This window comes from Anas platyrhynchos, chromosome 6 (genome assembly GCF_047663525.1).
Source record: "Anas platyrhynchos isolate ZD024472 breed Pekin duck chromosome 6, IASCAAS_PekinDuck_T2T, whole genome shotgun sequence".
Classification (NCBI taxonomy): Eukaryota; Metazoa; Chordata; class Aves; order Anseriformes; family Anatidae; genus Anas; species Anas platyrhynchos.
The window spans coordinates 5,171,598-5,197,702 of NC_092592.1; the positions used below are offsets into that span (position 1 = coordinate 5,171,598).

A 26,105-nucleotide genomic window follows, 5' to 3' on the forward strand; every position below is an offset into this window, starting at 1 on the left:
GTGGGTGTGTAAAGTATACATATTCTTTCACTAAGCAAATGCTCATGCAAACAGAGATGCTACAACAAACAAGTATTTTCGAGGCCTTAATAACCACTAAGTTTCATCACAAAAGTCTCCTATAAGTCTACTGTAGGCAGTTAATGCACTATCTAAAATTGGGACAATAACCAGGATCTTAAGATTTCAAGCAAACTCTCATCCTTCTGCTGAATGACCCATTTAAGTTAACAATACTGGTTATCTGTCATAATTTACCCAGCTAACTTGTGGAACGGTACACAGAAACAAAATATAGCACAACCAGATGTATCTACCCTTGCAGATAGATTGCAAAGGGATTAAAAATGAATAACCATGCTATGATTTGTAATCACTGAGGTAAGGTAATTCTCTTGGAGATATTCCCAACTATCCTTCCTGTGAAATTTGTGCTTTAATTTCATCAGTTTCTGTAATTGATGCTAAGAAGAACACAGAACAATTTATACTTGCTAATGTATATGATAAACATAAATTGCAAAAAATTATCTACTTTTAACTTATCTCACTGACACTTAACTTTAACACTGGTTTTACAAACGCAGCAGTATGTTGATTTTATCATCTATAGTCATAGATGTGATGGAAAATCTCCTGTTATTATTTCTATCTCATATCCAAGAGTGTCCCCCTTCAAAGTTGTGACCCTTACGAAAAATACAACTTCTATGAAAAAAGTGAAATTGTTGTACCACTTAACAAAGAAGTACATAAATTAACCAGATAATGGAGCACCAAGAACTCTAGCTTCCTCTCCCATTCTTTAAGCAATTTCCTAAGGCTCTGTTAATGAGCACACACCACCTTTAAGGCTCATGCATTGAACCACTCTATTTGTTCCTCTAAGATACATACCAAAGCTTGCAAGCAAACTTTTCTTCATGGTCCAATATTTTCATTTACCAATGCATTCTTTAATTTATTTATTTAAAGTCCAATGAAGTAAGTCAGTACTTGAAAACTACTACTATTGTGCCACAAGTATTTGAAATATCTGTTGACTTACATATCAGCCGCAGTGATTAAGTTACAAGAACTGAGGTTAGAGAATCATGAAGTGCTGAGTACCTTAGAGCAGCAAGTTAAAAATCTTTGTGATGATGCTGGCAGGCTAATGCAATGAACTGTGTGAACCAGCACGCTGAATTTTGTCTTTAATTGGGTCTAGTGCTTCTTTGCACAGGGTTTTTTGTTTGTAGCTATACAAAATGGAGACTTGTTAACATGGTGTAACTGCCTCTTTCTAATACTTAGTGTTCAGAAAGCCCTGAAACATCTCATAATATGAATTAAGTTTCATAGTGAAATATACAAAGCAATAAATGACTTTAGCAGATAAATGAACAGGTAAGTTGAGATTGAAAAAACAAATCTGCTTACTGGCACCACAGTGCAACACTGTGCCTGTTATGCCATAAATGCTGCTAGAAAATAGAAAAATAAGCAGATAAGCGGTGGCATTTTGGATGAAATGCAGCTCCCCCCCCCCTTTTTTTTTTCAAGACTTCTTATAATTTATGTGCTGCCACTGTCACAGAATCACAGAATTTCTAGGTTGGAAGAGACCTCAAGATCATCGAGTCCAACCTCTGACCTAACGCTAACAGTCCCCACTAAACCATATCCCTAAGCTCTACATCTAAACGTCTTTTCAAGACTTCCAGGGATGGTGACTCCACCACCTCCTTGGGCAGCCTGTTCCAGTGTCTAACAACCCTTTCGGTAAAGAAATTCTTCCTAACATCTAACCTAAAACTCCCCTGGCGCAACTTAAGCCCATTCCCCCTCGTCCTGTCACCAGGCACATGGGAGAACAGGCCAACCCCCACCTCTCTACAGCCTCCTTTAAGGTACCTGTAGAGAGCGATAAGGTCACCCCTGAGCCTCCTCTTCTCCAGGCTGAACAAGCCCAGCTCCCTCAGCCGCTCCTCGTAGGACTTGCTCTCCTGGCCCCTCCCCAGCTTCGTCGCCCTTCTCTGGACTCACTCGAGCACCTCGATGTCCTTCTTGTAGTGAGGGGCCCAAAACTGCACACAGTTTCCTCATCTCTCCTCACTAAGTTTCCCCCCGCATCCAGTAAAGGATGGAGATTCTCCTTAGTCCTCCTTTTTGTGTTGATGTATTTATAAAAACATTTTTGTTATCTTTAATGGCAGTAGCCAGATTGAGCTCCAGATGAGCTTTGGCCTTCCTAATTTTGTCCCTGCACAGCCTCGCAACATCCTTATAGTCCTCCCTAGTGGCCTGCCCACTTTTCCAAAGATTATAAACCCTCTTTTTTCTCCTAAGCTCAAGCCACAATTCTCTGTTCAGCCAGGCTGTTCTTCTTCCCTGCCAGCTCATCTTTGGGCACGTGGGGACAGACTGTTCCTGTGCCATTAAGATTTCCTTCTTGAAGAGCGCCCAGCCTTCCTGGACTCCTCTGCCCTTCAGAACTGCCTCCCAAGGGACTCTACCAACCAGTGTCCTCAGCAGCACAAAGTCAGCCCTACGGAAGTCCAATACAGCAGTTTTACTTGTCCCATTCTTGGCCTCGCCAAGAATAGAGAACTCCACCATTTCGTGGTCACTCTGCCCAAGACAGCTGTGCTGGACTGTCCCTTTATTGTCCCTTTATACAATGGGAAATTGTTTTCGTTACATGTAAGAAAGGGAAGATTACTTCGAGGATGTAAATTTACTGAAAAACATAAAAACATAACTAAATTTTATTTTAGAACTATTAGAAGCGGAGGACGTGTTTGACATTCACCAGTCTTTCATCTTCATGTATCCTTCATTACCTGCATAGTGACTGGCAGAAAATCTTCATTATTATTGTAATTAAATCTTACTATAACACGAATTCCCACCATAATGAAGCTCTGATAGATTACCGCTCACCTGCTCATTACAAACAAGACCTGAATTAATTCATAGTCTTGCAAGGACACACAAAAATGTGGCAACTACACACGTGTGCCGTTAAATATCTACTGGAGCTGAGTTTGAACCAAAATGTCCCCTCTCCTTGTTGACAACCTGTGGATCCACCTTCTCCCATTCTTCTCTTAGTGACTGTTTAAGCATTTTATAAAGACCAAGGTCACCCATTCCACAGCACTCTCCATCAGTGCAGTAAAGGCGCTGTGTTAGAGAAGCGAAGTGTCCTGCCCTAACATTTTATTTCAGCTCCAGTCTCAAGTGCCGGGTTACTGCAACAGAGCTTCGATTTCCTAGCTTTACTGGGGGCTCTAACTGATTGGTTTGAGATGGTGATTCGTTCAACAAACATTCATCTTCTTCCAACCCTCCTAAGTTAGAAAAGCAAGGAAATTATGCTTCTGTGTGTTCTGATTTGAGACACAGGTTGTCAGGAAAACACAGGGAGCCTTCTCATGTAATCAAGTTGGAATTTGGCACTGCTATGGCATCAAGATCATACTGTGAACAAATACTGTGAAGGGCCCGGAGGGCAAGGCTTGTGAGGAGCAGCTGAGGGCCCTTGGTTTGTTCAGCCCATAGCAGAGGAGATGAGGGGAGGCCTCATGGCGGCCTGCAGCTCCCTCATGAGGGGAGCGGAGAGGCAGGCGCTGAGCTCTGCTCTCTGGGGACAGTGACAGGACCTGAGGGAACAGCATAGAGTCGGGACAGGGGAGGGTCAGGCTGGGGCCTAGGGAAAGGTTCTGCACCCAGAGGGTGGTCGGACACTGGGACTGGGCACAGCACCAATCTGCCGGAGATCAAGGAGCATTTGGACAGCACTCTTGGACACACAGGCTGATTTTGGGTGATGCTGTGTGGAGCCAGGACCTGGACTCAGTGGTCCCTGTGGGTCTCTTACAATTCTGGATATTCTATGATTTTGTTATTTGCTTCCAACTTGAATACGAATGATCTCAAGAAACAAACTGATGAAAGACCACTGAGAGCAAACAAATCAGAGACTTTACCTGTTACATGTTTTCACTTGGTTGGCTGGTTTCTTTCAAGCACAGTTTCCAAGGAACGGGAGACTTAGCACAGTGACTGTGAGAGATTCAAACTCACCCCACAAAAAGTATTAATCAACACATATAAAACATGACCTTAAACATACGGCTTGTAGCTTTTTTTTTTGACCTACAACGCATCCAATTTTACACATGCTGAAGAGCAGTTAGACCAGCAGGTGGCTTCACTATTCAAGTCCTAACTCAGTAATCCAAGTCCTACCAACAGAGAGACAGAGCTAATTTTTGTCTTTATTAACCGGACAGTTTTAAGACAACTACTTATTTTCAGAACCTCAGCCAACAAGTCTTTCCATAGCACTATTATTTTAAGCCACTTTTATTTCCAGCTTATAGTTTAATGCAGAAGTCAACTAGAAATCACTATTCATCTGCTTGCTCCATGCTACCTGATTAATTTGTAAGACTTCCTTGTTTCTTATGGCTATGTTTTTACCTTAACATAAAAATACTTTGCCCTGGCTAACAAAAAGATCTTTCACAGTTTAAAAAAAAATAATTGTATGAACTCTCAAATTACTCACTTGCTTTAGATATATTGCTAGCAAAGCAGTGACAAAAACAAAATCACACCTCCAGTCTCCAGTGCAAAAGTTTATCATTTGACAACAGTAACAAAGAAAAACAAACAAACAAACAAACAATAACAAAGAAAAACACACAACCACCACCACAACAACAACAAAAAAACAACAACACAACACCTCAGTAACGCAGGAGGAGTATTTTAAGTGTTGTATCTCCTCAATGTCACACTTCTCTTGAAAAATTAATTTGACAGTTGCACTTGTGAACTCTGTCCCTAAGGACAGATGGTACAGTTGGTTCACCAAATCTGGAAATTCTGTCTGTAATGTTTCTAGCAGTCCACTGGGATTAAGGCATGGCAGGAATTACATGAAATATTTTGTCATCAGACTTGTAATATGGCATTGCTAGAAACATACCGATCAGTTTTTACTTGTTCTTGTGGCTGTATCCCTTTGAATCACCTGGCAGAGATAACAGCACCATTATACTATATACTTTACTTTAAAAAAAAATAAAAAATAATAATTTCCTAGAAAACAGAAGGAGGAAGAAAAAGCAGTTATAATAAACAAGAGACAAACTAATACAAAAATAATGATGGTACTACTAATAAGACGAAATCATAGCATAAAATATGCAAGCATCATACAGGCCCCATTATACACAGATTCTTACAATGTGTGTTTAGGAACACATTACTCATATAACAGCAATCTAAACTGGGAAGAAGTTAGTCCTTTTTTCTCTGAAGAAGCTCTACTACTACAGTAGTTGTTTGCAAACAGTAAATCCTGATAATAAGCACACCATTGGAACAGTAAGGGTTCTACTTCTTCCAATCCTGGGAAACATTTATATTGTGAGGGGATGCTTAGAAGTGCCATAGGCACTACAGGCTCTCTAAGCAAACTCAGCCCTCCCAGGCACCAAGTGAATGCAAACCTCTGCCACTTTCCTGGTGAGAGAAACGGTGCCTCCACAGCGGGAAGCCACTACACAACAGCACGCAAGTTGTCTCTTGGAGGTGCTAATACTTTCCTGACTTAAACTTAATTTTCAAGACTGACGAAGTTCACTGTTTCTAACCCACACATTTTTTTATATCTATACACATTTGTACTAAAAAATGAAACAAAACAAAATGCAAACAACAACAACAAAAACGTACAGTAATTAGTTCTGTGTTCTTGATTACACACCAGATTACCACCACCAATTAATGAGAATGAACACTTGTGTAACCTCTCCAGCCATCCCAGGATAAGATGACTCGTTAGGACTTTCCAGTAAAGCTACATAAGCAGCAAGAGGAAGAAAAATCTCAGGCAAGAGAAACTCCATGCTACCTACATTATTCCTCCCCAGCAATACTAGAAACAATGCAACAGCATCTGATTTATAAAACAGGAAACGAGAGAAAAATTAGATGAAATTTTGTTTACTTTAAGGCTATCAATATTACTTTCTGGCAAAATACAACTTCCTAAAGGCATATTCAAACACAGGATGATTTTCCTCATTAAATGAACAATTAATTCATTATTTTTCCTTCAATTTCCTTCAAATAAGGAATCGTAAGTCACACACTGTAATGGGCCACTTGGCTGCAGCAGTGACAAAGAACATATTTTAACACTGACATGCAGGTAACAGATGAAGTTGTTTTGCAATCTGTGTTTTGATCAAGTTCAGGGAAGGTTAATATAAACTATTTGTAACTTGTCATACCAAAGGCTGAGAGTCTAAGGAAAGTCGCAGCGTGTATCCACCCTCATCCTAGCTGCAAAGCTCAGTGTGATTATGGTGCACGGCACTGCTGCTCATTTTCTTTTATACCACATAAATAATATATGACACCATCAGGCGTTGTCCGTAGCTGGATAACAGAATCCTATCACACAGGAAAAATTACAATGCTCATGGTTAAAAGTTGGACTGTGAAAAATGACAAATGTTAACAGAGGAGCACAAGACCAAAAGGACTGGAAATCTCTTCAATATGAGTAATACTCTAAAGATCATAGAGACTGAATTCCTCATGGTTACATAAATTCCCTGCTTGGTCTTATTACTGCCTTACTGATTGCTCCTGCTTTTCTCTAAGTCAATTTCGAGTTATTAAAGTCTGCAAGCTGCATAACTACTGTTATGGGGCCTACAATACATCTGCACATGGTTTATTTCCTATTTGGGGTCACAAAGACTGTAAAAAAAAAATAACCATACTCTAATACCTTCCTCTAAATAAAGTAAAAATGCTTTTATTACTAATAGGAAAAAGACACATCCCGTTCCTAATGCAGAGCAGGAGCAAAAGACAGGCTGAACGGGAAGGGCTCCTGCAGAGCCACGCAGAGGGATGTACATCCCCACGCAGGAGCACCCTGTCCCTGAACACAGGATCTGCAGTGGCAGAAGGTCTGGCAGAAATCTCCAGTTTTAAAACCTCTTTGATTCCCTGTGCAGACATCCCAGCCGTAGACTAGAAAATTGTCAATTACTCCCATGAAACAATGAGCATGCTTATCAGGAGTTATCTATCATGCCCTACAGCAGCAGCCTGGACTACAGTCAGGATGGCAGAGGAATATAAGACCAGATTGCAATCAGAAAATAGACAAGTGAGGACCTCTACCACACCACGCAGAGCCTCACACCACCACACATTTGAGCTCTAGGGCCAGATTCAGTGCTCTACCGGAATAGATGAGCACCCTGTGCCAGCCTGCCACCACGTGCCCATGCTGGCCCTGTGCTAGAGGCTGTACCCAGTACCTCTGTCCCCAAAGGAACCCCTGCCCCATGCCCTCTCCTCTGCACTGATCGGGACCTTTTGCCCCCACCGCAGACGCACCGGCTCTCTCCCTGCAGTTCAAGGGCAGGTATGGGTCTTTTCCATCAGGAACAAACCCAAACTGCACTGTGCTCCGTGTTCCTTCTGCATTTATTTTCTCACCGAAGGTCAGCTACATGCCTTGCTCCTGCCTCTGCCCCTTGAGGCTCCGTCTCCTGAATCTGCCACTCAAGGTAACCTCTTGTGGACCCTTCTCATACCACACAGGTAGCAAATGGCTCTGATTTCTATTTCCTTTTTTTTTTTTTTCCCTCCCAAAATGTATTTTTATTATTTTTAGGATCTGGAAAGTTCCTCAAATCTCAAAACAAACCATTATTTCTTTTCTAGATCTGTCTTGTAATCAAGGTTCTAAATTTTTACCATCTCTCTGACATGTACCCACTAATGGCATCTGTCTGACACAATGAGAGATGAAAAATTACTTTTTCCAAAAGCCCTTCCCCACTCATGAGTGCTACTGACAATGCTACTCTCCTACCTGCCACTCAAGGTCAGAATCTACCCATTATCTTAATGCAGCTATTCAATTATGTCCACTGATCACCTGCAAAAATCAAGCTGTTGCTTGGTATGATAATACGAATTAAAAATCCCCTCCGGCCCTTTTTTTTTCTTTCCTATATAATCTATAGGCTGTTTGCCTTTGCTTTCAGGCCCTGTGCTGTCCCCAACAACTGCAGAAATTGTTACTCTTGGCTCAAGCACAGTATTCCAGCCTCTCACACACCTCCTTTCCAAACAATTATCATGCCTCCTTTTAACTGCTCACGTGTGCGAGGTTTGCAGGAAAACAAAAACAAAACAGAAAAGAAAAAAAAAAATGATCCTACTAATAATCCCATTCTTCTTAAATTCCCTATTCTCACAATGCCTCCTGGACAGTGTCCTGTTACATGGCTGCTGTTACACTACCACCACCAAGCACGAACTGCACTGCTGCGTTGTCCGCTGAGACTAATGAACACAACATAAATGCACAGTCATACAGCCATGTCAGCCCCAGCGTACAGACAGCAGCTTTTCCCTGAACACACTCCTATTTGAGAACAACTATCTTCAAATCAAAACAAAACAAAGCTTGATTCTTGCTAAAAAGCATCGAGCTGGGAAAAAGTTTCTTCTAGAAAAAAAAATAAATACAGATTTGAGCAACTTCCTCCTTGAACGGTATAGACAAATAAGGCTCACGGAACGATGTGAAAAGCTATTTTTGCCTTTGATTCGCTTTGAAAACACCGGTTCAGAGGGCAGCCCGGCAGGAAGCAGAAGCACTGCATCTCAATCTCAAGCATTTTACAGAGACAGAGAGGTACTGTAGAAGCCTTCTTATGTTGCCATCAATGCTAATAATCTGAGACATTTACTGTTCCTAGAATAATTCAGAGCTCAGTAGAGACCAACAAACAGAATTACTCAAAATGATCTGGCAATCCATGGCATCTGCAGATACGCAGTAAGCTGAACCAGACACTGATTCATAAATGCTAAATATTTTTTGCAGACTTACATTTACACTGCAGTTGCCAGGTAGGAAGTTTGTATTTGTAGGACATGCTTTTTCTCTTGCTACAATTTTTGCTTCTTAGCTGAAGTGCCAGTAATTAAATTCTCTTGTCTCCCACCGCTGACTGTTCTTCACTGACAGTCAACAAAAATGAAACAACCAGACAAGAGGATTTGTCTGACTGGCTCCAGAACTGCACCATTGTAAATGCAAGGAAACAAGATTTAGAGCTTCTAAAGCATCCTCCCCTTTTGGACACAAGCACATCAACCAACTGAAGATGTTAAGTGCTAACGCCTCTGCTACGAGGGCTTTTCATTTGTGGATCCTCCCAAACAGAATACCATTATCCCCATATTGCTGGCAAGACAGCAGAAACACAGGTGATGCTGCAACTCTCAGCCTAAAAACGATTTATTGCGAAAGACCACTGAATAAGCCTGTTTCTTTGCAGCTCTATATTTTCAGATAGCTGAAACTGAAATGTAAGGCATCGTGTGCCACATCAGCACTCAATACACCTGAATGGTTCATAAAATTACAATTTATGAGAGCTTTAACTGAAACGTGATGGTGTCATTTTTGCAAACAATTCCATTAGGTACTTATTTCAATCTTTCAGCAATTCTAAAGGACTAAGTGTTTATGTATTTGTCAGGTATTCTTGTACTTCATAAATCTATGAACCAAGATTTAACTACTTAATTGCATATAGCAAAATAATTATAGCTGTTATAAAGTGTGCATTTAGCAGAACAAGTTGCTGTCAGAGAAAGCCAGTAGCTTTCTGCAAGTAGGAAAGCAGACATACTGCTACTGTGCTCTGGTGGTTCATCAGCACACCTGCAAGGGTCGCAGAGGTATTTTGTACCAAATAGGAGAGAATGCTATCAACTGACCCACTACTCCTCTTACCTTTACTCTCACGGTGACAGTAGCAATACCAGGAGGCATAGTGCCCTTGCTATCGAAGGCTTCCACAAGAAAGGTGAAAGTTGCTTCTGTGTCGGAGAATGACTCGTAATCCAAGGACTTCAGAAGTGACAACTCGCCTGTGTACTTGTTCAGTGCAAAATACTGTAGTGCTTCCTGCGTCCGTATTCGATAGGTAACATTAGAACCAAGATCAACATCCTTCGCCTAGACCATGCCACACAGAAAAAAAAATACTTAAGGCAAACAAAATCTATTTTACTAAATAAATCCCTACTAGGTTAAAAACATAAAAAGGCAAGCAACTGCAAATACATACAATCTCATTATATTATTCTAATACTATTGAATGAACTTAGAACTACTGCACAAACCCAAAGCAGAAAGAACACTTGAGGTTATTAAATCCAGAGGTACCTGCCACATGAAAGGGACACGATATTCTGTGCAAGAGTCACTGGAAGTTTGTTCTGTTCTTGGTCTTTTCCCTGTGCACCTGCTACTCGCCACTGCCAGGGAGAAGATGCTGGGCTAAGCAGACCGCTGATTTTACCTCATATTATAGCATGGATGTTTTTATTTCATACCAGTATTTAGACAAAGAATATTAACTTTCATTAGGAAGAATATTATGCAATTGCTTTAGCTGTTAATTCCACTTACAATTTACCTGCAGGCAGCTCCAGATAAAAAATATTCTTGATGAAATTATCCCACGACAGATTCTTCTCATTAAAATCTGCTGACTAAAACATCGGGAGGCTACATAGACTACTTATGGGAAGTGAGTCTCGGCTGTCTTTAGAGATCTAGCTCAGGATGAGCGACCTAGATTAACAACAATTAACTATCACTTGTCTAAATGGTTTAGCTTTGTTTTTATAGTCAACAGAGAGAAGACACCTCAAGGTGCCCACTTTGCTGCAGCTATCTCAGATGACAAACTTAGTGTTAGGTCAGTTTCTTCCAGAAACAGCTACTTAACTCCATTGACTATAATGAAGTTGGACTTCTAGGTTTGACTTCAGTTTGAATCAGTTGAGATAGTGCGCTATCAACACAAACATGTAGGAACAATATAATGAGCTTTCAAGAACAAACCAAGTGCACTTCACATGTAAAACAATTCTGACACTTATGACAAACAATATGACAATAGTAGTGTTGCTCAATTTATTTATTTATTAACTAACTGCTCTTATTTCTAAGTGAACCCCCCAAAATATTTCATGTACCTCTTTAATGGACATGAATTTTTCAGTCTGGTAGATATCAGACCTTCCTTGACTCCGGTCTGCAGTCTTTTACTTCAGTCCCACCGGGAAGTTAACTAAGAACATGTTTAGTACTCCACAACAGTTACAAAACATTGTCTTCACTCTGTAATGCTTTCTTACCTCTATCTGCAGGAAGACAGTGCCAGGTGGTAGATTTTCAGGCACACAGACAGTGTAGGAAGCATTAGTAAAAACAGGGCTGTTGTCATCAATATCCAGCACCTTGATTGCTAAAGTTAGTGTTGAACGGCGGGGGTCCACAGCTCCATCTGTTGCTTCAACGATAAGTTCATAATAGTCTCTTACTTCTCTGTTCAATTTAACTGCTGTGTAAATGCTACCATTTGATGTGATTCGGAAAAGATTGTTGAAATTTGCCAAACTATAATGAACTTGACCATTAACACCTGCATCTGGGTCGGTGGCCTAAGAAACAGAAAAAAGTACCACGTGTTAATGCACATTTTAAATACAAGGGACACACCTACGTGGGAGTTGCAAGGTAAGCTAAGCTAATATTCTACAAAGTAGCAACGTCTGTGTGGCTAGTTAGCATTTCTTGTTCACAGCAACTTGCCTCTCACATATTTTGTTGAAGATTAAAAAAAATATTCTACAAAATCAAACCTATTAATCTGCAGAGATTGAAGGCAGATTTTCTGGATCTCAGATTAACTTCAGGAGAAAATACACATCTGGATGCTCAGTCTTGGACATCATCTGCAGAAAACAAACTAGATGCTTCCGAAGTCAGGCAGTTATAATGCTCAAGTATCTTCAGAGTTCGGTGGTTTCACAGAACCACAGAATTTCTAGGTTGGAAGAGACCTCAAGATCATCGAGTCTAACCTCTGACCTAACGCTAACAGTCCCCACTAAACCATATGGAGATCTTTTATTTTACACTGTGATTTAGGTGTTTTGTAGCTACCAATCATTATGGGATCCATGCTTATATGGATGCAGTCAGCAGACAGACAGAATGGACACATTAGTTAAAAATCTTAATTTCACTTAAGGTTGTCACATTTGGTGAATTTTTTATCATTGCTCTCTGAAGAACTACTTAACTTTCTACAGTTTGTACATCATGTTCTTCAAAATCAAACTATACCAAATTTCATCCTTATTCTTCTACACACAGAAAATGCCAATAATTGCAATAGATATATGTTTAGATTTTGTTCAATTGGAATCTTAAGTCTTGTGTAGCGATCTAAGCCTCAGATTTCAGTATCAGCTAAATAGTTCTTGTTATTGTGTTACTGCCCTAATGGGGATGGAAAAGATTCAGCCTCATTATTCCTAAAGGCACTAGAGCATAATTTGAATGCTGACCTGTTGTTTTTCCTCCTTTTAATTAAATTAAAGCATGATGAATAGGGCCATGTAAATTAAACAAAGGCCATTCAGTTAGAAAGGCGTTTTCATTTGTTTGACTTCATAAATGGGGCTACAGACATCTGAGAAGATGAGAAAAGATTTTCATGTTTTGTTATATGAAAAATGCTTAGGAAATTTCCATGAATGTTTAATTCTGGTGAAGGTGTTAATTTTAAAATATTGTAACAAAGCCATTTATCTTCCTAGAAATCAATTAAAAGTTAATTAAAACTTTTAATAAGAAAAATTTCACTGTGTTTTCCTCCTGCACTACATCAATGCACTAAGCAGTAATGGCTATAACTTCATAATGACCCGTCAATGGAGAACACATCCTTTGAATCGACATCTTTCCATGAATGGTTGATTTACTTAAGCTTAGAATCAAATCTATTTCCTGATAGATGATATACAGGAAAACCATCAGAAAGCGAATGGAGGAAGAAAGTTTCAAGAATACAGTAACAAACTGTTAGCCCACTGAAAGACAACCAAAGAACAGGAAATGAAGAAGTCTGCTTCTGGGTAAGACACAAATGCTCAGCTTCAAAACCTTACCTCCAATACATGCATGAGGTCAGTACTCATATTTAGGCTCTAAATTAAGCCAAGATCATTTAACAGCAATTAAATTGATGCTAACTGACCAGGAGCAAACAGATTTTAAAATAAAAACTGAATACACACACTAAACAAAGTTAATCCTTAACACTGCTATCACTGGAAATCATGAAATTAGACCAGGCAATTTTTTATTTTTATTACTAACATTAACACACTTAAGTACAGTTTAAAATAGAGAAACATGTAAAAAGACTTCTGTAATAACAGCACACTTTGCAACTTGGCTCCCAAAACATGACTACTTACGTTTAAACTCATTTGTGCACATCCTTGGGCATTAACATATTTTTCACATTCTGCAGGACTGATTTGTTTCCCTATATATTATCAAATCCAGTTAAGTTAGCTATGGGATGACTTTTTCTAAAACAATGCCATCTGAAGGGTATAAGAAAGGAGCTCCTCCTTCCAGTGAAAATCATCTCCTGGAGCCTCTCAAAGCCTGTGGGCATGAGCTCCGTGAAGTCTTTGAAGGAATTGCAGGTGGCACTGTGCTGCCTGTTCCTGCTTGCAGTTGCAGCTTTATATCGAGACGGATGAGTTGAGTCATCCATATTTCATAACCATGCTCGACACTACCATGGAGAAGCTCTGTTGCCAGTGGGTTCCAGGTGACACACAGCTGGGCTTTCAGAAAGTCCTGCTTTAAACATCAGCCCTGCTTGAACTTATGTTGATGTTTAAAGCTCACTTTAACTAGGTAAGGTCCAGTAGGAGTCATAAAAAAACAAGGCAAACACTAAACATAAAACTGGTCAGATTTCTTTCTATTCCCCATCGTACAGTATCCTTCTCACCCTAGCCTCCAAACCCCAACATACCTAAACTCATGGTGTAAAAAGCAATCTTACATTATGAGAACAGGGTATGTGTGGAACACATCCTTCTCCCCCAAGTCTGTCCAAGGAATATCACTCCTCACCACAGCAGAATGTCAAGAGCAGACAACCAAATAAAGAACCTATTCACTCCTGCCTTGTTTCACCCAGAGCTGGGTGACAAGCAAGAGAGAGCCTGAAGTACTCTCAGCTGCCACATGAACGGTCTGGTAGCACTCAAGTTCCCACCCCAAAATCTACTGACACAGTCTGCTGTTTGATCCCTTGCAACCGCATGCAAGACAGGCCTGATAAATTTAGACAGGACTTATTCTGCTATTCTGGGTAAAAGAAATATTGGGAATCGTCCCTTTATATGCTCACGGGTTTTCCCCCTGGTCTTATTCCAAGTGGTTCAACTAGCTGGTAGGCAAACGTACCATGCTAGTGTTACCCAACAGAAGAGTTTAGGAATTCACTTAAGTCGCTGTGGCCTGACCAGAAGGGATTTTGTTGGGATAGAGGAGTCTCCTTTACAAAGGTCCAAGGCAATTTGTTTTTGTGAGAGCACCTGCAGAAGTATAAAATACTTCGGAAAAAGAAAATAAACAGAGCTTACTGGCTCCTCTTGCCAATGCCTGTGACAAGAGATGCAGGAAGATGAGACAAATTTCAATCTCTATCTCCTTATGTTCATTTAGAGACAGGGAAAGCATGCTCCTTGGAAGAGCCTCTAGTAACTACTGCTGCTGGTTTCAGATCCACAGGACTACTCCATTTCCATCTTTCACAGGACTACCTTATAAAGTACTGCATAGTAAAACAATCCTATAAACCCAGGAGTATAAAAGAATCGTTACTTTATTTCCCAGAAAATATATCCAATGTTTACTGGAGACAGCACTATCTACAAGGTGATAGCCTTTATCTGCTGTGGTAAGTCTGTATTGGCATTACCAACCATGCTTCAATATTACTGAGACAACCTCATGAGTGTGAACCAATACTGTTCCACAGGGTAACAAATTATCTTCCTCCATTACAGCTTGAAAATACCATACAAAATACAAGCTGTTGAAAAACAGCTTGAAAAATACAATTCTGGGAGATCTGAATTACCAGAATATCTCTTAAAGGATCATTAACTCTGAAATATAATGACAAATGCTTAAATGGTGATATTAATTATATCATTATCATTCTCTTCAAAAGAAACCTCCTATTAATATCCACAACTCTTGCTCACAACAGGTAGCAATGGGATTTAAGCAGGTTAATTGAGGATTTACACTTGAACTGCTGGAGCTGGAAAACAGCAAAATAAGGCAGAGTTGTTATTCATATTTGTCTATATAGTTGAGGCAAACATGACAGGTATCCCCTCATTCACGCTGAAAGCTGAAATACTTCTTTGGGACCACTCTTCTGCCAATCCCACCTCCCCCAAATTAAATTTTCCTGCAGGTCTTCTTCAGGGACATAAGTTCCCCATCATCCCTACCCATCCCAACAAAACCTCTGGCTGGCAGCCAGCATTCCAGCAAATACCGCAGCTCCAGGGAGGAATAGAAATTGTGCTGGAGGATACAAAGGGTGCTGTCAGTGGGAGTTGTGCTATTGTTCTCATGGAAGATAATAGGATTTTTTTATTATTAGGGGTTTAGCAGATTCCCAAACCCTTCGATTGTGTCAAATAGCAAATCAAGTGTTGGTGGGAGTGCTAAATTGGATTTTGTAAATGTTTTTCAGAGAGATTACTGTTTGTGTTCATAGGACAAAATTAACATCTTCCAGATGCAGTAAGAGGCCACAACAATTTGAAACATTTCTGGCTTGGTATTAATTTAAAAATATCTTAAGTAGGGAAAATTAGTCATTCCAGAAAGCTTGGCATTTTTCTTCCTTGTAATTCAGAAGACTTTTCCTCTTTAATTTCTTTTTGCCTGCTTTTACACATTCTTTCATTTTCCTATTTCATTCATTAAGTGCTCTAAGGAAATGAAAAGATTAGAAAGTACCAACAGTTTTGAAAGATTTCTGTCAGCTGAACTCAAGATAACATCAAAAGAAGTAACGAAACAGAGAAATACTTTTGTCTTCCCAGTGTTGTTAGTATTTTCTCACATATTCCTCTCACGCTTCAGGCAATTAAATTAATAAATCAGGCTCCTAAACATACATGCTATCACTGTATGCCCATTACAGATAGCTGTCATGTTCCCTGGCAGACCAAAAACCTACAAGAGTTTATTTCTGTGGAGCTTTCTACAAAATTGATGTTTAAATTGCTCTATTCCTATAAATCAGATTTATTTATTTTTTAAACAGACTTGCAGGATTGGAAGACCGCTGGTTTTGTACAAGTTTTAGATAAGAAATGATGTAATGCCTTCACTCTGTGTTCATGCTCAAACGTATACATAGAGCTCTAACTTACTTGATTTTGCTATGTAATTCCTGATATGCCACAAAACTTAATATTAGACCACAAAACAACACAGATGCTTAGTTACAATGTGTGACAAATCTTAAATGTTCTGAATTATTGCCCTGCACAAACTGCCTTGATGAAGAAAGATAATATAAAGAATATACAATAATACAGGACGTTGTTGTATCAGGTGGCAGATTCAGCAGTCTGTCACTGGCAGTGACAGTCCAATTGGATTTAGCTAGTCTAAAAAAAAGAGAGGAGGCAAAATAAAACTCATTGGTACTCCCCTCAAATTTTGCTAATCTTTAAATTTCAAAGCAACACTTCCTTCTTTAAAAGAATGAACTAATGCCCCCCCCCCCCCCCCCCCACACCTCTTAGAAACTTTTGAAAAACAGTAGAAGTTTTGGCATATCCTCCAAAAACCTTTCTATAAAAATTAAAATTATCTTATTGGACTACCAAGTAGTCATCCCTATCAGCTTATCCTTTTTTTCACAACTGTATTTAGATTTGCTAGGCTTAAGATACCACATGGTAAATTTTCAAATACAGACATATTTTAGCCATTATACAAGATAGGAGAACCTTTGATAATTACTTTCATTGCCAATGTTAATTCCAGTGCACCTGGAGGGTTAGTTTGGAAAGCAATTAAATGTGACTCTAAATAAAACTGCATAATAAGAACAGTTAAACACTACAATCAAATATAAATTAAAGTAAATGAAAATCAGAAAGCCCATTGCTGCAAAAGCATGATTTAATGGACTGGTGAACCTCCTACAAAAATTAATCACATTGTAACACTGAAACATAGATGGGCTTTCTTTGTCTGGCATGCAACCAGCTCCTAAACTTAAGAGACTTGCACTGTCCATTTTAACTTGAAAGATGAGTACAAATTTTTCTTTCATGAGGAGTGTGTTATTTGGCAATGATATGATCAAGCAATTCAGGGATTAATCAATGAATAGACACAGTAGCAAAAATAAAAACCAAAAGCTAATTCACAGATTAAATATATTGTTTCAAATCTCCACATTTAGCTGGGCTCCCACGGAGTTCTCTAACGTGGTAATGCAGTGTGAAGTTATTTTTGTCATTTCTCCAGACTGCTGGCTCTCTTCATGTCACTGTCTCATTAGAGAACACCAGATCCGAGCTGGGTCACAGCAGCAAACATTTGGACTTGAAACCAGTCATCTTACCATTCAGACTCTTGGTTCTGTTCTGTATTCTCTTGTTCACTTAAGATTACTTAAAGGAAATTCATTTTCTTCTATCAATTAGAAATATCAAGGCCATGAACTCTGAACATTACAAAAAAAGCACACCTGACACGTATCTCAAGAAAACTCTTCGACTTGTCCTTCTACCAGGCAGTCTTCAGAAAGAAAACACTAATTTAGTCACAGAAAAAACATGTAGAAAGAAAAACCACAGCCAAAAGTTAGCAGGCCCAGAATAAACTACTCTAATTTGTAAGCTCAGGAAAACAGAATCACAGAATCACAGAATTTCTAGGTTGGAAGAGACCTCAAGATCATCGAGTCCAACCTCTGACCTAACACTAACAGTCCCCACTAAATCATATCCCTAAGCTCTTACCCCAGTGACAGAAATCTGAACAATCAAATCCAAACAGACAGAAATGGCCATCAAAATACTAAATGGTCATGTAGTAGGGATGGGAAAACACTGACTCAGATGATCTACTATAGCATCAGGCTGTACGGAGATAGGCGAAAGGCTTAAAACAACAGACTGGTGTAAGGAAGACAAAAACAGGAATTCCTTTTGATAGAGAAATGCTCAGGCTCTCAGCAATAAACTGCACGTGAAGATGGTTGAAACGCTTCTCTGATGACAAGCATCACGATTTACACTGCATTAAACCACAACTGTTACCACTCTGATGATGAAGATGGGAATTGGTGTACAAATATAACCATCAGAAACAGGAATCATAGAATCATCATAGAATGGCTCGGGTTGGAAGGGACCTCAAAGACCATCTGGTTCCAACCCCCCTGCCATGGGCAGGGATGCTACCCACTAGATCGGATTTGGCAGGGCCCCATCCAGCCTGGCCTTGAACACCTCCAGGGATGGGGCTTGTGCTGCTTCTCTGGGCAGCCTGTGCCAGTGCCTCACTACCCTCTGAGGGAAGACAGAGAAAGAGTGCAGCATTTGAAAGCCACTTAGTTTAAAAAGTCACCCCAGTTTTCATATATTATAGGCAATAAAGAGCTATTTGAGCATGGCTGCAGCCACACACAGTGAAATAACTTACAGGTATTCTACAGTCCCCTGGGGGTGTGAGCAGAAAGCAGCTAATCCTGGCCTAGCACTGCTGGTCTGAGATGGAAAAAACTGCACAGATCTGTGACTGAATCTATTTCTTCTCTACAGGTTTGGACTTGAAACTGTGACACCCAACTTGCTTTAGAAGGTGGAAGGAATTTTTTAACAGGTGAAAAATACAAATAGAAGCACATGTGACAAAGACAAGGGCTTTAGCAAAGGCTGCCTCATTGTTTCTTCTCATCATTTAAGCAGAGATGCAGCGTTTATAAATAATCATGACAATTATAAAGTTGGGGAGACTGTAAAAGGGCAAAGAAAGATAAAGCTACGTTAAAATATACAATGAATACTATTCATACAAGTTTCTCCTCTTCTCCTTCTCTCTTACATTTCCCCCCTTCCGTGTTAGAAAGAACCTCTTCCCCAAGAGCTATCATCCTGAGGAAAAGCAAGCAGCACACATACCATTTAGCTTAAACCAGCAACTTCCAGCACCACTTCTGTACACAACTACAAGCAGCATTCAGCCAAGCTGACTTGAGCATGCCCTATCATGCACGTGCAAAAAATCCCAGACAGACTCTCTAGATGCCGTGATTCAGAAAAGCTGCAATCCTTTCACCCTGATCAAGTATTGATCAACTATATGATCAAGGTTGACAAACCTGATGTGGGGTGGGCAAGAGGAAGAATAAAAGCACTTGAGCACATACATGCATACCCTACTGGAAATACCCTCCCCTCTATGTGTCTTATCTGAAATATCTCACATGGAATGGAAAGCCTGTACCTCACACCAGTGTCACTCGGACAATTCAAACGAGATGGTGTTGAAGGTCTTATTAAAAGTCTCTCTAATCAACCACAAAAACACCTTTCTTAATAAGCATGAAATAAAATGAAGGACCCAGCAAAACGACCTTGTGGCGATCCTACCATTTGTAAAAAGCTACACAGCTGTTACAGAAATGAGTACAAAGAGAAGCTCACAAATAACAGTGTACAAGCTCTTTTGCAGTGGAAAGTAGCAGCTCATACCTACACATGCAGACACTGCATAGTCATACCTCTAAACGGTTATACAGATACGCTAGTCATATGGATGCACACATTGCAACCAAATACAAGTCTCCGTTTCTGCTGGTTGTGGTTCATCTGCCATGCTATAACTCTCAAATCTTAAATCCTGATGCATTTCTGATAGTCTCATTTTAAGATCTTACCTGTTTATATTCCTTTTGATATGTACCAGATGAATGTAAAAGATGTTGAAAGGTAAAGTATAACACAGTTAGCAGTGGTCATGGATTCACTCTAGATATTTGAGATTTACTTCAGAGGCCTTGATTCTACTCCTCTCTTCCCCAAAGGCTTAATTTTTAAGCTTCATAGATGGTCCTCTCCTGCCAATTATTCTTTTTTATTTTTTTTTCTGGTCTTGTACTTTTTCTCCACCTCTAATTTTTCTGCACTTTTCTAAAAGTACAGGAGCCCTGAGATTTTAATTTCAGAAGCTGGTACTTATTATACAGGTGTGGCGTTATCTACAGTGCGGTTTATATATACGACAACGTAGAAAGTCATACCCTGTTCTATGAGCTTTTGTGCAGAAGCAATGATAATGGTGGTTTACGTAAAATGAGATCTTTTTCTGTGCTTTTTACAACAAAATCTTGTAGTGTAATACTTCATTGGCATTTGAAGCAGTTTTCCTATATCCACAGACACAGGACAGTTTAGATGTAAGGGATCTCCAGAGGTCATTTAGTCCAACAAAATAAACCTTACTGACATCTATGAAATTTAAACTGGGCTTTAAATGATGAGACTTGCAGGTTTTACAACCTCATGAATTTAAGTAAAAATAGAAATCTGTAAGAATTCACTAATATTCACAGACAGAAAACTCTGGTAGGAAACTGGCATCATAATTAAATTCCATTAGCATTCAAAAATGATAGCTGCTTCTTTAAACAACACATTTAAAACACTTCCATACCACTGAAAGAAAGCGTCCCACCAGGCCTTATAGGCCCCAACAGCTTGTTATTTAACCACAGACAGCATTTTAAAGTTCTGTAACAAACTCTGCAGAACTGCCTTTCACTTAACAAGAATGCAAATGTGTTTGCACATTTTGCAGCCAGTACACTGATTCTCACCTATATTTCGTTCCACTTTTCCACCTCCCATGCACCTGATGTGGTACGGACAAACAGTACACTGCATAATGCCAATCATTCAGATGCTGGATCTCCTGCAGGACCTCAAGCTATTTCCAACTGCAACAGATGATAAGGTGCCTGAATTTTTAAGCTTCTGGTGTGAAGCTTTTGGTTTCCTGTTGGTCCTCTGTAGAGAACTTCATTCAGCAATTCTTCTGCTGTCTTGTTGGGAGATCCCAATGATCAGACATGAAAGAACTGTAGGGAATCTAATAAACCTCTGACTGCTCTCATTTAGACAACACTGTATAAAATAAAAGGGATTTGAAATACATCCACTGCACTGTCAGCCTTATCCTTTCTAGCTTTTGTTCTTTTAATCTTCAGTGTGCTCTTCAAATCTCCACAGGCAGCACTCCTGTGCCAGCGCCTCCACGGACTTCAGCTGGCACACAAAGAGCCACAGAGCGGCAGAGCGCGAGAGCACTTCAGTGTTAATACTGCCTCCAGCACCTAAGGAGCCTTCCCCTCTACCACCAAAAATCTTTTCATCGCCTTTGTTCCATCTCCCTCAGGGAAACAAATTCCCAAGTATTACCTAAGCCCTTATGGGAATCCCTTTTCAAGTCCAGCTTTCCCACTTAAAACAAATTAGAGCACAGAATGCACAGAATTCTATCGTCTGCAGCAGGAATCATATATGGAAGCATTTGACTTAATCGTTGTGTCCTAAGTCACTTACATACTTACCTGTTTCATGGGAAAGAGGACAAAAGGAGGGTATAAATGTCATACATTACTTTTTTTTTTTTTTTTTTTTTTTTTAAGGAACGGCTGAGCAGATAAGAGACAAAATTTTGCAACCTTGGGAGAAGATAGAGAGAAAGTCTAACACAGAAAATCCAGAATTGGAAAAAGAAATTACAACAGCTTTTCACATGTTATACAGACTATTTCTAACATTTTAATAATAGATGCTGATAAATTTGTTACACTTCTACCTTTCTTGTAATTGACATCGTAGAATATATCCCCAAATTTACCTACATTATAGTCATGTCAACTGGCAATTAAAAAAAAAGTAACAGTAGCTGCTGTTAATAATCAGTCTGAAAAAAATAAAAATAAAAAGATTTCTGGGAACCTTCTAAGAAGAAAATAATGGATTTTACTAGAAAATCTGTTCTGGATTGCACTGTTCCCTGATCCCCTGCAGCTTCTGCATTGCTCAACACTGCAGTCCACTAATCAGGTCCTTACCTTGCTAATACGATTATAAAGGTACTACACTACTTGGTAAAGCCAAGGTAAGCAACTTGCACTGGTGCCCCAGCATCCACAGAGCCAGTGATTCCATCCCAAAGTTACTAGTTCATCAAGTATGATTTGCCCATCCATAATCCATTCTGGCTGTTTCCATTCACCTTCTTATTGCCTATTTGCTTGGAAATAGCAGGCTCTGCTATCTTCCTGGAGACCTGTGCCAGGCTCACCAGCTTGGAGCTACCTGAATCCTCCTTCCTGTCATCAAAGATGAGTGTGATGTTTGCTTTTTTCCCAGTTGTAAGGAACCACACTCCTGGGCACCTTTTAAAAATGACAAATAAGCACCCCTGCAGCAGTACCAGTTGACATGAGCACCTCTGGATGCATCTCGTCTGTTCCCATTATGCCTGACTTATTTTCCTATGCAGCCCGTAACTTCATCATCGTCTAGGATGAAGGTAATCCTTTCCTCCTCCAGACTGACACTGGGCTCAGGCAGCTGAGAGTCCCCATAGCTTACCAGTAAAAAGCCTGAGGCACCAAAGCTGTGGAGCACCTTTTCCGTAACCCTCACCACTAGGTCCTCTGCCCCAATGAGCAGTGGGGCCCACACCTTTGATCTTAAGCCAAAAATAATCTTGCTGTGGTTTTCCTTGTGTAAAATGGGAAGTACATATTCAAAAGGGTAAGAAACCCCACAAAACCTGTTTATTTTTTATTTAATCTGTATCAGTGCTTACTATGGTGGATTTCAGCTGTTTGAAATGAATATGGTAGAAGAGATTCTGAAAAGAAGGCTTGTCAGTCAGCAGCTTAATTCTTAGCATTGAAAACACAAGAGATAGTAAGTACTACTTTCTTTTACCAAGCCCTTTTCATTTAAAATAGGCCTTTATATTTTAACCACATTACAGCTTCTGTACAAAACACATTTCCATAGAAACTTCTCCCACACCTACTGTGGTTCTAATGTCCTATGAAGGACAACAACGGTAACAAAAGCTGCTTTGTTGTTTAAAGAAGACTCTCCCTAAACAGCACAGCTACGTCTGAAGGCTAATCATCCTCACTTCAGTAATTTCACTGAGTCCAGAAAATAATTCCAAATGCCCAAACTGCTTCATTCTATACTATTTGCATGAATATGAAACATTACAATCTACATCCCATCTGTATCTGCAGCACAAAGAGAAAGCTTTTTCCATCCAGAGGCTGACAATTAGGACTGGAGATAAACATGAGAATAAATGATATAGCGAGTTTCTTTCATTCCACAAGAAGGAATAAGCTATCAAAAGGTTTCAATAAATATTTTCATTTCAACACAACTTAGAAATTATGCTAATTTATTAGAGAGAGGTTCTGTTGCAATGGCATATTTTCTTTTATAATTCCATCTAAACTAAAATAAAGCCAATACAGCGTTTTTAAAGACTATTGTACCTTGAGGGCACCCAGAAAAACACAACATGGATTTTGAAGATATTTGGTACTGATTTAAAACACTGAGTCCATATGTTTTAGGATAAATGATAAATGAATACATAAGATGAACAATGACAAAAATAGATTTATGGAAACCGATTCAAGCACAGGGATCTTAATTTCTACACATGCAAGAATTCAAAGCAGTCTTTGACAGGACTGATATTTCAGTTCAGCTTAACAAAAGTAGGAAATCTCTAGTGCTCATCAGAGTTGAGGAAAGTTCCTTCTCTTTAAAATTACACGTGAGCTTGGACAGCTTCACATTTACTTTAATGGTACCAGGTCACACAGCAAGCAGAGCACAGACATGCAGAACCTCCTCCGTGTAAGTACAAGTGAAACTATATTGAAGGAGCCTAAAACAGTAACATATAACTTGAATGAAATCAAACTTCATGAATAAGTAACAAAAGTGGAAGGAAAGGCAAACCCATCCCAAAGAAGCACTTTTTCAACTTAGAAATACCAGGAAACAAGTGAAGTCAAGTTCACTCAAAAAATACAAAGTTAACAAGCAGCATGACACATGAGAAACACTTCTGGATATCTTACTGAATAATGTACATTTGGAAAGAAACGTGGTTATTATGGTTATATGCCTTTGCCTCTTCCAATGCTACCCAAAATGTCTTCTGTCTGATGGTATTGTTGAGACAGCAGTTAAGGTATTCTTAAAACAGCTCCTGTTTTCTAATGACACAGTTGCTACTGGCAAGAAAGGCATCTGCTTGTGCCAAAATCCCTGAAAAACTTTGCTTCCAAATTCATATAGCGCTTACAGCTCATATTAATCCAGCCTTTATGCTAACCCCTCACTGAGGGAAATATGAAACACTTGACATTCAACTACAAGTTCAAAACACCAATTCATACTTTCTTTCACCTGCCATTAGGAAAAACTGACTCCGCCAAAAAGATGCTGCATGTTTCACATGACTAAATCTGCAATTGGTAGTCCAGAAGACCTACGCATGCTGTAAAAATTTACACAGCTTCAAATTACTTAAATTAACAATACCCAAACGCATAATCTATCTTTATGACACCTAATAAATTATTACGGTCAACGTATTAACTATTTTCCTCTTTAATACTATAGAAATTTTCTATGCAGGACAATCTTACATACATACACATAACTTATTCAGTATATTATAGAAATATTGTAAAAAATAAATCAGTAACAGTATAAAAATGTGGCGTGCATCTACTAAACCAGTCTTCTGATTAGCTTTTTTTAAATGAAAAAGCCTTTTTGAACTATTAAGCATGAAGATGAACATTAATTCTGTATTTCAAAGCCCAGAAAATTACTTTAACTTTTAACATAAATATATCTGACGATAGAGGGTTTGCGTTTAAACTTCAGACAGTTTGATGCAAGTTTGTCTAAGGTACAACTATTTTAGTCTCTTTCCTAATAGTCTGGACAGATTAGGTAATAAAATAAACAATTTAACTCTGCAGTTAATAACTTACCCTTACTTGACCAACAAAAGCATTGGCTTCCTCTTCCTGTACAGACAGGTTTTTAGGTAGAAACATATCAAAAACTGGTCCATTGTCATTTACATCCGTCACCACTATATTAACAGTAGCAGTTGAGGTCTGCAGAGAAAGATAAAATTATGAATAATTATCTTTGCTCTACAATTTCACAGATGACAACTGATTAGCAACTTTACTGCTATGTATTAGATCTATCCAGTACAGAAACACAAGTAAACAAATAATCATTTTTTGGGGCATGTTTTTGTGAAACAGGAAGCATTATTCCCTTGAAGAGTTTATTTTTTTGTCTTATAAGAAAAGGAAGGAAAACAGGCTAGAGACTGACTACTGTATTAGAGATGCATAAAAGACATCAGATGTGTTTTGTCTAAAGTGATATTTTAAGGGTTTCAGGATCTTTAATTCTGGGGTGGGGAAGCTAAAAATACCAAAATTTGCCAGGACCTTGGAAAGAAATTAGTTATTTTACTAATCAACGTATACTACTGTGATGATTAGCTTAGATGAGTAATCAGCCTCTTAGTTGGCACAGTCATGCTACCACAGCTCCGTGGTGAGTTCATCTGACCAAGACCTCTATCATCCTTCATCCACATCTGGCTGACACGCTGTAAAGCATTAGCACATCAGCTATAATACAAAGAGAGGTGCCTAATGCAAACAGTGTAATTAACTACATTTTAAACTCATACATTTAAACAAAATGTGTCTGTGCTCCCTACTGAAATTTCCTATGCAAATTCCAGAAACTGAAGCGTGAAACACTTTGTTGGCAGAACTTCACAGCCCAAGTTAGATCCCTTTTCAGCAGTCCTACGTAGTATTTTGGTCACTAAACAACAGTATTTTAAATCAATTCAGGAGCTGCTAAAACCTGTGCTACCAGAGATGCTTTCACTCCATGCATTCAGATCTAGCATAGCACCAAGTTATCATTATGAACTGTAGTTTCAGTTTATCACCAATTTT

At 39.2% G+C, this 26,105-nt stretch overlaps 1 protein-coding gene across 17 annotated transcripts in view; it reads right to left on the reverse strand.

The window, feature by feature from the left end:
- The window catches only part of PCDH15 (protocadherin related 15), an 805,380-nt gene that overhangs the window by 114,279 nt on the left and 664,996 nt on the right, over positions 1–26,105 (reverse strand). For all 17 annotated transcript variants that reach the window (XM_072040299.1, XM_072040297.1, XM_072040296.1 and 14 more), the window contains 3 exons: positions 25,104–25,232; positions 11,257–11,562; positions 9,842–10,066 (listed from right to left, as the gene is read on the reverse strand). In XM_072040299.1, coding sequence (XP_071896400.1) covers positions 9,842–10,066; positions 11,257–11,562; positions 25,104–25,232 — 660 coding nt within the window. The remainder of the gene's footprint in view (positions 1–9,841; positions 10,067–11,256; positions 11,563–25,103; positions 25,233–26,105) is intronic.